Here is an 11,027-nt window from a genome sequence, read left to right on the forward strand (position 1 = left end):
CTCATAAATAAAAAAATATCTAAGCCTCTGTAAATTCAATAACTTATTCGCCATTCAGAATAGCTACATTAGGTATAAAGAACTTTACTTCTCCGTTCACGTTTACATCGATAAATATAGAAATCTGAGTTTCCAAAATTAAACTCTACTGACGCAACCAATATGGATGAATATGGAGTGGTACACCCGAGCACCAGTGGAGGATAAAACGACGAGGTTGAAGTCAGTTGGGCCCTCGTGAAGAATTTAAAAGTAATTAACTAAATACTACACTATTCAAATACAATAAATAATACACTAAAATGTAATAGGTATTTATTTCAAAAAACAAAATGATATTTAACGTTTTAACATTACGATGGTACCAGCTGGGTTAATATTTTTACCACTGTCTTCTTATCAAGCTTACACTTAGAATAGAGGGCGTGACAGTCACTGTCGACGGATCGTCCAGCTGATATTGCCTCGAAAATAGACGTGCCGTCCAACATACGACGAACCAGGGAGTTTCTGTCAAAATAAAAATACCACCATTGAAAAAATATAAGGTATGTAATTTATCAGATATTTGTGATTTACATAAAAAAAATTAGATGAACAAAAATCAATCAATCTTTTTAAGCGACTTCCAAAAAGAGGAATTTCTCAATTCGTCTGTTTTTTGTGGGTATGTGGCCATTTTACGTCGCCAAATCTGAACCGATATGGATATTCTTTTTGCAATCAATAGGATGTACTTCCATGCTGGTCCCATATTCGCTTTGAGCCAATAGAAGCCACTGTTTTCTTTTCAGAGAAAAATGTAGGAACTTTAAAGCAAAAATAGAGAGCAGAAACATAGAATTTCGCGTTCTAATAGAATGTCTCTAGGCAACCGTCGTTCATTGGCGTGTATTGCCATGATCCATGATCTTGACTCCAAAAAAGAAGATTGCAGACAAATTAAAAACCTTTTTCCAAAGGTCGCCTAAAATTAGTTTCCATTTAGGAAACATTTAGGGATAATAAAGTCCACTTACTTGGACAGTGAAGCCAGCAACGCATCAAAGTCCGTCGCGTTACCAGTAATCATGTTTTCGTTCGCGAGCTGCACGTAGGAACACGCCAAACGTTGCGTGCAAGCTGATGAGTCTATGTTGTATCTGCTGAGCGTCTCATCCAGCTTGTTCAACATGTCTGATATTTGACCGACATCTGTCTCAATACCTGAAGAAAATAAAGATGAATTATACTCACGACTGTAAATCTGACAGTGGAGATAGGTGGAATAAAATTCTACTGTTCCCCCTACAAGAAGGAATCGTTGATAGGGGTAAATGGAAGTAACTATTTTATTGAATAGATCAAAGTGGAATGGTTTCCTCACCTGTGCTATTGGTTTATGTTGGCGGGATTCCAGTAAGAGGTAAAGATAAAGTTAACTCATTTGGATTGTCATGAAAAATACACCAGAAATTAACCACAATAGTTATCAGGGGAGACCGGGTGGGATCAATCTGATAATATATATTATTAGCAATATGGCCGTTAGACCTCATTACTAACAATTAATCATGTCATCTGGCCCATCTTGATGAGTTTACCAGGGATTGACCATAGTTGTTTCCAGGGAGACCGCGTGGAGATCGACCTGACAGGGTACATTATTGGCAATGGGGAGTAACCTCCTCACTAACAATCCCTTTCCCCCACCCCCGCCATCCTCATAGTTTTTAATGAATGATAATGTAATGATAACCCCGCCTGCGCTAACGGTGTACGCTGACGGAACACCAGTGAGGGATGATAGGTAAAAATGGATAGATATGTAAGGAATGATAGGTAAGGCAGGACAGATAGCTCATTATGATGAATACACCTGGAATTTAGCACAATGGTTTCCAGAAGGAACCACCTGGGAGTCGACCTAACCTGCTATGGCTGGGCTAACAATAAGACTGGTAATCCGCATTACTAACAATCCCTTTCCCCTCCATTCTCATAGTATACCTTCTATATATAAAAAAAATAATGCTTACTTCTAGCGTAACCTCCCCCATATCCATAAGACAGAGCATTTATTATCTTGGGCAAAATAATTACAGCGCCGAACCCTAAAATGGTTCCAACTAAAACACCGCCCAGGTCAATTTTCACTGGTCCATAGAGACCCGGAGCTGATCCACCATAACCGCCCTAAAACAAGAAATAACACTGAAAAGTAATCTTCATTCATAATAACATTATCATAGTACTATTACTTAACTGTACTTAGCTGTTTTGGAAGGCATTTTTGTACGATAATTACTCAAAAAATCCATTTTGGCTTTTTAAAAATTTACACTTTGATCACGCTTCGACGAAAATTTTAGTCTAACCATAATCATTATCATCATATCAACCATCTACTGTCCATTGCTAAACATAGAGCCTCCCAAAATGTAGGTTTTATCAGTAGTTACCACGTTTGGCGAGCGGATTGGAAACAGCAGTTAGGTTTTGGCGATGTTCTAAGAAGAACGCTGCTACTCATCCCTCGACCATTAATTTCTCTTAGTCCTCTCTTACGACATCCACGGAAAAAGAAGGGGTGGCCCATTCCTTCCCCGTGAATTGACTGTTAACCTTAAAATCTGACCATAATAAAACCTCAAAACTTATATTTTACAACTCACACGATACAGGTTGTATACAGAGTTTACAAATATGGATATTTAGTTCTCAAAAAGGGACCTACGTCTGTCGTCGACGCAGACTTCAATAGCTGAACCGATTTGAAATCAATTCTGTTTTCGGACGATCACGTTGGTCTTAAAGCAGTAAGGGATTGGACATGGTCAGTTGCAATATAGACAAGGAACTGTGACACAAAGGTCCTAATTAAAAAAAATATTTCGTAATAACTAAATAGGTATATCCCTCGTCTGCGCAGACACTTAAATAGACGTCCCCTTAACACGAGTCAAATAAAAATAAATACGGAGTAGAAAAATAAATATTAATTCTTTGGTAGACCAATGAGTTAATCTTGGCTCTATCTTCACTTGCCTGGGAACCGGTGCTTCCGTATGCTGATATCCCAAACCTCTGCGTTCTATCCGCCGAGCTGTCTCTATCGTCTCTGCTTTTTTCGACCCTCGCGGAAGGTTCCGCTAACTGATCCTCTGTCCTTTGGTAGCCGGGGCTAGGTAAAAAACCTCTGAAATCAAAACTGAGATAGATTATCAACATAGTCATTTAAATATAGACGCCTAGACTCAATGGATCTAAATGTTCGTATTGTGCCGGAATCAAACTCACAACCATACATAGTCATCGTTAGGTCTCTATCTAACACCCAATTCAGTATAGTATAAAATAAATATAGCTCCAATATATCAGTTGATATAAAAAAATCCTAAATGCACAGTTAGAGACTTAAATTGACGTCGTAAATAGTTATATTTTGCATACATCTCAATTCAGTGAGATTTGTAGTTAACGTACAGAAATGTTCTTACAAATTCTATTAAAAATATAACATCGCGCCTTGTATATTTAGCATTCATGCTAAATATTCAACTCCACTTATTTAATATCTGGTTTTATAATAACTATTTATTTTTTAATTTCAATTTGAAACAGTTTTACGTGTAAATCTAATCTTGATTCAGATTGTAAATCTAATCTTACCCATCATTCCCATAATCAGCTGATGTGCACGACACGAAAAACAGAATGCCCACTATCAGTACTAGTATACTGTTACTCATCTTGTCTCCAACGTGAATGGTGTCTTCCACGTCCGTGTATACTATATAGATGGCGTTCCGGTGTCCGAAAACAATCGTATGGGGAAACATCATTGTCGTATGTCGCCGATTTGCGCAACACACTTTTGCCCGTTACGGTGTGTGGCTCGAATCAGCTCACCATCATAGGGAAGACATTGTACTGAACGACTTACCGCGTTTATATTCATTCTACTGACTCAAATTCCGCATAACCCGTTTACATAAACACTTATTTTATCAACCAACTTCAAGAAGTTCTCATTTCGATATTATTTTTTATATATTTGTTACCTCATATCTCTAAATTCTTTTTTTTTTATCAAATGAATGTACTTTTACTTACTTGTTCTCTTACTTTCGCAGGTTTTTTTCTATGGATGATAATGGAATGGTAAACCTCGCCTGCGCTGTCGGTATACACTGACGGGGCACTAGTGAGGGATGATTGGTGAGAATGATAAGGCAAGTCAGTTAGCCCATCGTGATGAATTCAACGATAAATTAGTCACAATGGTTTCCAGGGAGAACCACGTGGAAGTGACCTGATAAAGTATATTGATAGCGATGGGGACTAGCCTCCCAATTACTAAAAATTCCTTCGCCCCCCATACTAATAGGTAAGTCCCACAGAAATTTTATAAATATCAATTTAGTTTAAATTTAACGTCAAAATAACTGGATTTACCACAATTACTAAAATCGGTATTTTATGGAACACAATCTTAAAATATCTTCATCAAAAAATGAATTAGTCTAAAAAACATTAATTGCCTCGCCATCTGTCATGTAGAATTCAAGTAACTTATTTTTTACTAGCTATCCGGCCCGGCTTCGCGAAGCTATTTACTATATATAATAGTGCGAAGCCGGGCTGGATAGGCCCGGCTTCGCACTATTATATATAGTAAATAGCTACTACTTCGCACTAGTAAACAGTAAATAGCATTTACAAATACATTATATAGTATAGGACTAATCAGATCCCATACAGCTATTACAACTGAAACGCATCGGGGACTTGGCCCCAATGAAAAGGTGTGATCCGTCAAAGATTGATAACTAATTATTTCCAACCACAATCATAAATCATATAGGTATTATGTAATTCACCAGAGGGAGACTTTGTACAAAAGTCGTTTGCTTGGGTACCTCTGTCCCATTCGTGTGTCAACCGTGAAGCAGCTGTGTTTGCATAGCTGTGTGTAGTTTCAAGGGTGGGATATGGCGTGAATTTACAGGGTACAGAGGAATAACACCCGAGTCCTCAGGAATGGCAACGCATGGGGGGTATCATGGGCGAAACAGTATACTCTGTTATGTTCATGGTACTGCTCATGTCTATAGGCGACGGGGACTACTTTCCATCAGGTGGACTGTCAGCTTGATTGCCATTCTAAGTTGTATAAAAAAAAACCAATCGTTATGAAATTTGATATACAGGTACTACCTATGCGGAATGGAGAAGGACATAGACTTTATCGCTGTTATAGAATATATTCAGGTCACGTAGAAGAAGTCGCGTGTAAAAGTTAGTAACATTCTGTAATCGGCCATGCCCTTTGTTGGGGTCTCTTGCGATGTGACGCGCATCTCATGTAGTCCGGCGGCATGTATGTACCGGCGTAGGTAATTATGTTGATGATTTCATGTGCGTACAATGCTCGAGTTTTATGCTCTAAATATGCAACGAGGTTTTTATTACATCATATACGGTATGAAGCATAGACATATTATGTTTCTGACAACAGTTATTCCCAATTCTATTACAGTATTCGCCAAATATAAAAATAAGTAAAGCTACATAAAAATATTTTGAAATACGTATTTACTTTTTATCTAATTATTTTTTATGCAATTCAGAATGGCAAACATGTTGACGGCCCACCTAATGGAAAGTAGTAACCGTCGCCTATAGACATGAATAGTACCATGGGCATAACAGAATTATATATAGGGTTTTAGTCCCATAAAAAGGCCGACTTCGATTTTAACAAAACTAGTTATTTATATCAAAAAACTAAACTATCCAATCGATTTTTATAAAATTTCTATGGGGCCAATATATAATAATTATATCCTTTCAGATAAAAAAAAAATACGTTTTCAAAACCGACGCAGTTATGAACTAACAAACATAAAAAAATATAAACGAATTGGAAAAACTCCTTCTTTTTAAAGTCGACTGTAAATAGATATTTACCGTAAATACATGAGAATTACAAATTACGCCTTATTGTCCGACTTGACCCACTGAAACTGCGTAGAGATATTGCATCTCTGTGCATCTTCTACCGAATTTATCATGAGGAGTGCTCTAAAGAATTGTTCGGATTGATACCTGCTGCTGATTTTCACCGTCGTACGACCTACCATAAACTAAAATTTCATCCCAACCATCTGGACGAATGGCGGTCCTCCACCGTGCGTTTTTTCAAGGCACTTTCTCCCACGCACAACCACTCTTTGAAATCAACTTCCAGCAGCAGTATTTCCGAACCGATACGACAACATAACCTTCAAGAAAAAAGCATATTCCCTTTTAAAAGGCCGGCAGCACACCTGCAATGCTGTTGGTGTTGTGGGTGACCATGGGCGGCGGTAGTCACTTACCATCAGGTGAGCCGCATGCTCGTTTGCCCCCTGTGTTGTAAAAAAAAAGATCGGTGAATTTTACTGTTAAGATGCAACAAGGAAGCCCTAAGTGCCACACACCAGCATAGAATAGGCCACTCCTTCCTTTCCCGGTGGGTGTCATAAAAAGCTTCTAAAGGAATTTAATGGTCGAGCGACGGGCAGCAGTGTCCTTTTTAAAACATAATTGCACTGTTCTAATAATTTGAATAATTATATATTCTAAGTATTCTTATGTTATGTTACCCAAAGAGGGTTGACGTCAGGCAGGTGGCCGGTCGTAAAACTAAAAACCCAATCTTTTTGTAATTTGGATAAAATCATATTACGCCGACCCCAAATGATTGGGATAAGGGTAGGAAGATGATGATGTTATCACCTGTATCTTTTTTTATTGTTTTGTTGGTGTCAGTTTTGTTAATATGTAATCGATGACAAGAGAATGTTGTGTACATCTGTAATTGGTGTAAATGCAAGATGCAAGCCCTGTATATCAATTAAAATTAATGTCTGTATTTACACTGTTGATGTACCTTTTAAAATAAATAAATAAATCTCCAAGGCCTAAAAGCCGTTGCTAACCCGCCTGCCAAGCGTGGCAACTACTGGCAAAATCGCCTAATAAAGGGAGACCTATATTCAGCATTGGACAATTAACGGCTGATATGATATGGTTTAGATGCTACAAACACAAAATATGTACAATATATGAGGACGTTATATGTTTTTACATGTAAACCACGTCGAAAACGGCCTATAAAACCTTGGCACTAGATGGCGGCACTTTCGCACACGTAGTTTTAATATTTTTTTAATAAATAATAGTGGAGCGATAATACCGCCTGCTCTATCGGTATACACTGACGAGGTACTAGTAAAAGTTGATAGAATAAGATGAAAGGCAATACAAGCAATACTAAAATTGATAATATTACTAAAAAAAAAAAAAATATTAACAACTACATTAAATTGCATTAAAATAAAATAAAACATATGGAAATGAAAATAATCGTTAAAATAATTAAATTAATTTGGAATTTATTTCGAATTTAATTAAATTGATGAAATTTAAATTGAATTATTGAAATCTTTATGAAAATTTAAGCCTCAACGCCCTCCTCGCTTCTAATTGCTGTGCCCGACAGGGTCTACAATGTACTTTATCCATTATTAACATCTTTCATAATAATATTGTAGAATGCAATAAATAAATTGTAAATTGAAAGGAAGTTCGTTAGCCCGTCGTGATGAATTCAGCAAGAATTTTACACACGCCGTGGTTTCTAATTTAGTAGTATTTACTTTACTAGGGGAGCACCTTCATTGCGTTATAATACTGAGTTTATATGTAGGTAATACTCGAGTCTTTCTTTTTAATTGGTTGTCAGTTTTTCAGGGTATGTGACCGATTCTCTTTGCTTGCTGTTCCTTTAGATTTTGAATACATACCAGAAGTAGACTTTGAACAAAAGTTGATTACTTGGGTACCTCTATCCCATTCGTGTTTCAACCGTGAAGCAGTTGTGTTTGCATAGCTGTGTTTCGGTTTGAAGGGTGGGATATGGCGTGAATTTACAGGGTACAGAGGAATAACACCTGAGTCCTCAGGAATAGCAACGCATGGGGGTATTATGGGCGAAACAGTAATGTTATGTCCATGGTACTGCTTATGTCTATAGGCGACGGTTACCACTTTCCATCAGGTGGGCAATCAGCTTGTTTGCCATACTAAGAGTCGCATAAAAAAAAAGAATACGACTTCTTAATCATTGTGGTTATTCAATGAATAGTTATTACGAGCTCTTTCAGGAATATATTCATTAATTTATGAATGGTCTACTCAAGTTACAGGAGGGATTGTTAGAAATGGAGATTAGTAGTCCATTGCCGTAATATGTCCTGTCAGGTCGACCTTCACACAGTCCCTCTCCCTCCAACTGGAAACCACCATGGTTAATTCCCAGCGAATTTAACAGGAGGCATCTGACCTGATGCAATTGTCACCTATCATCTTCACTGGACCCTATACCTACCATACCCTATCTTTTTAATGGATGATAATGGTATGGTAACCTCGCCCGCGCTAACTGTATACACTGGCAGGGCACCTGTGAATGATGATAGATGAGGATGAAAAGGCAGATCAGTTAGCCCATCGCGGTAAATTCACTTGGATTTGAACACGATGGTTTCCAGGGGGAACCGCGTGGAGATCGACCTGATAGGGTGGATTGCTAGTAATGGGGCTACTAGTCCCTATTACTATGAATCCTTTCTCCCCCCAATATACCCTATCAGGTCAACCTCCACGTGGTTCCTCCTGGATACATGGAACATCGTGTTTATTTCCTACTAAATTAATCACGATAGCTAATCAATCAGGTGATGTCATTCAGAAAGGCAGATCGATCGAGCTGCCTTCATCCTCATCTATCATCCGTCGCTGGTGCCCCGCCAGTGAAAACCAATTTAATAAACGCAAGCAGAAGTACCACGTTCATAAAAAAAAAACGTTACAGTATACATACTAGATCATCACATCGTCATCATATCAGCCTTTAACTGTCCACTGCTGAACATAAACCTACCCCATGGGGGGTGCTGCCAGTAGTTTCCACGCTTGGCAGGTAGATTGGCAACTGCAGTTAGGGTTTAGAGATGTTTTGAGAGTGACGCTGCTGCCCATCCCTCGCTTCCCCTAGTCGCCTCTTACGACACCCAAGGGAAAGGAAGGGGAGGCCTATTCTATGCCGGGACCACACGGCATACATATTAGATGCTTAAGAACAATACAGGACCTGAAGCAATATTTCTTATTCGGTGAAAGCAAGAAATAAAAACATTACAATACGTATGTATGTAATGCAACTATTACGTATTATTGTGTAACTAAATGCGTTTCCATATTAATTACCTTTTAGGATTCCGTAGCAAAAAAACTATAATCAGAATTATTTTTCCATATTTAAAAGGATAATTTTTTCAATATTGAAGATACTTTTTGTGTTTATGGTGTATGGTCCCCCATGGGCTAGCCTCCTCCATCATATTCCATCCATTTCAATCCACAACAACATCCATCCAATTCTTTCCTAGCACTTCCATGATTTCGTCAATATATATATATATATATATATATATATATATATATATATATATATATATATATGTCGTTCTGTTTTTACGAGTGTATTAGATTTCACAACTTTTGCAGCGACATCAGATTTTGAATCTCATAAAAACCCTAAATGAGATTCGGAGAGAGAGTTGTTAGTAACTGGATTAACGGCCCCATTAACAACGTACCCTATAAGGCTGACCTCCACGCGGTTTCCCCTGGAAACTATGTTTTCATTACGATGGGCCAGCTGACCTACTTTTATCCTCACCTATCATTCCTTACCCTCCTATCGTGCCCGGTCAGTATATACCGTTAGTGGAGATGAACCTGACATTCCATTACCATAAAATTTTGAAATAAAACCTACATGGGGAGGCCTATGTTCAGCAGTAGTCAGTTAATGACTAATATCATGCTGACGATTTAAAAAAAAATTAAAAATGACAATTTAAATCAGACTTATAATAAATACCTTCTACAATACAAAAACAAATTAGGTTTCCTAAGTATTAGCCTGTAAATTTGTTAAAATAAATAAATACACCGACGGAACCCTTATAATTCATATCCAATACGGTCTTGGGGTTTTTTTTTTTTATAAAAACTACAATCATTTTTTAAAGCATGTAGCATATAAACAGTACAAATTGAATGGACAATTGTTATCCATAGACTTAGGAATTACATAGACAAATCATACAACACCGACAACTTTATAAAAAAGTAATTCATATTTTGCTCCACAGAAACATTTAGATTTTTTCTCATAGTAAAATATATATAGGAACAGCATGAAAATAAACCCCGTCGATTACAAAAAATAATATAAAAATCAGTTCAGAATTGGTGTATGTAAATAATCACGTATCGAGTACTCGCACAAAAAGCTAATCGAAAACGCCATGTTTAAATTCGTTTAAAAAGTGTTTGACAGTATGATTCTTGATCATAGTAAATATATGATGATGTAAAAAAATATGATACTTAGAATAGCAAACCACCTAATGGAAAATGGTAATCTTCGCCTTCTTATGTAAAAAGTCTCTCTTTAATGAGATATCTAATATCTCTAAAAGTCTATGTAGGTATCGCTCCGATATCTACATATCAGAGAGCCTACCATGAAATATTACAAAAATACGAAATTGAGCCCGAAAATTCGGATATCCATTTCATGGTAGACTCCCTTTGCGACATTGATAGCGGGAAAAATTACATTACTCATTTCGATATCGTCCATACTAATCGAATTTCAATTCAATTCGATCAGTTTCAACGTTATATATTAGATAAACGATAAGTAATATATCCATTAATACGCCAATATCTATACACTGTAACTGCAATACATACATATTACTATATCTTACTACCCCGACTTGTTTATGCCATTATATTACAATTAATTATATTCTCGATTCCATATACAAAGCCAGGTCTATCCATTCATAACTCCCATCAAAGAGTTGCATGGCGCTAACTACTCACACCTCAGTCTATTGTGCGTAACAAAGCGCGGAAAC

General features: G+C 37.2%; 1 protein-coding gene across 1 annotated transcript; it reads right to left on the reverse strand.

Moving 5' to 3' along the window:
- Positions 1-353: 353 nt before the first annotated feature.
- On the reverse strand, positions 354-3,731 carry LOC113519849 (uncharacterized). Its single transcript, XM_026905063.2, has 5 exons — positions 3,652-3,731; positions 3,028-3,178; positions 2,019-2,175; positions 1,020-1,206; positions 354-510 (listed from the first exon to the last, which is right to left on the reverse strand). Exons 1-5 carry the CDS (start codon positions 3,729-3,731, stop codon positions 354-356), a joined length of 732 nt encoding a protein of 243 aa, XP_026760864.2.
- Between the last annotated feature and the right edge of the window lie 7,296 nt (positions 3,732-11,027).

The sequence above is a fragment of the Galleria mellonella genome, unplaced genomic scaffold (genome assembly GCF_026898425.1).
Source record: "Galleria mellonella isolate WM207_F2 unplaced genomic scaffold, CSIRO_AGI_GalMel_v1 utg65, whole genome shotgun sequence".
In the NCBI taxonomy this organism is placed as follows: Eukaryota; Metazoa; Arthropoda; class Insecta; order Lepidoptera; family Pyralidae; genus Galleria; species Galleria mellonella.